This window comes from Penaeus monodon, chromosome 28 (genome assembly GCF_015228065.2).
Source record: "Penaeus monodon isolate SGIC_2016 chromosome 28, NSTDA_Pmon_1, whole genome shotgun sequence".
NCBI lineage: Eukaryota > Metazoa > Arthropoda > Malacostraca > Decapoda > Penaeidae > Penaeus > Penaeus monodon.
The window spans coordinates 8,243,705-8,244,044 of NC_051413.1; the positions used below are offsets into that span (position 1 = coordinate 8,243,705).

Below are 340 nucleotides of genomic sequence, written 5' to 3' on the forward strand. Positions count from 1 at the left end.
TCCCACATGTGATTGTTGTATTCTTTCATACCTTGCAGCAGGCTGGTGTTCCATCCAGTGGAGATTCTAGAGCTTTTGCTGGCCTCCTGATCCGATGTGTGGTTCAGCTGGAACTTATCCAGTGCATTGACAACATAGTCTTCTTTCCAGCCACTAGTAAAAAAGAAGACCAGGAAAATCTAGCACTGGCACAGGTATGTTGAAATGGAATTGATGTTTTTTCTTTTTATCTTTCTTTTAATTATTTAATTTATGATTTTATTGCAGTCTTTTTGTAATACTTTTGTATTTGTTGTGTTCTCTAAAGTCAAGACATTTCATTGTTAGTAAAGAAAAGTGA

General features: G+C 35.9%; 1 protein-coding gene across 1 annotated transcript in view; it reads left to right on the top strand.

Moving 5' to 3' along the window:
* Window positions 1-340, top strand: part of LOC119590932 (brefeldin A-inhibited guanine nucleotide-exchange protein 1-like) — a gene marked incomplete at its 5' end in the record, with an annotated part of 8,526 nt that overhangs the window by 897 nt on the left and 7,289 nt on the right. The window contains 1 exon segment of the mRNA XM_037939669.1: window positions 39-194. Within this exon segment, the coding sequence (XP_037795597.1) occupies window positions 39-194 (156 nt within the window).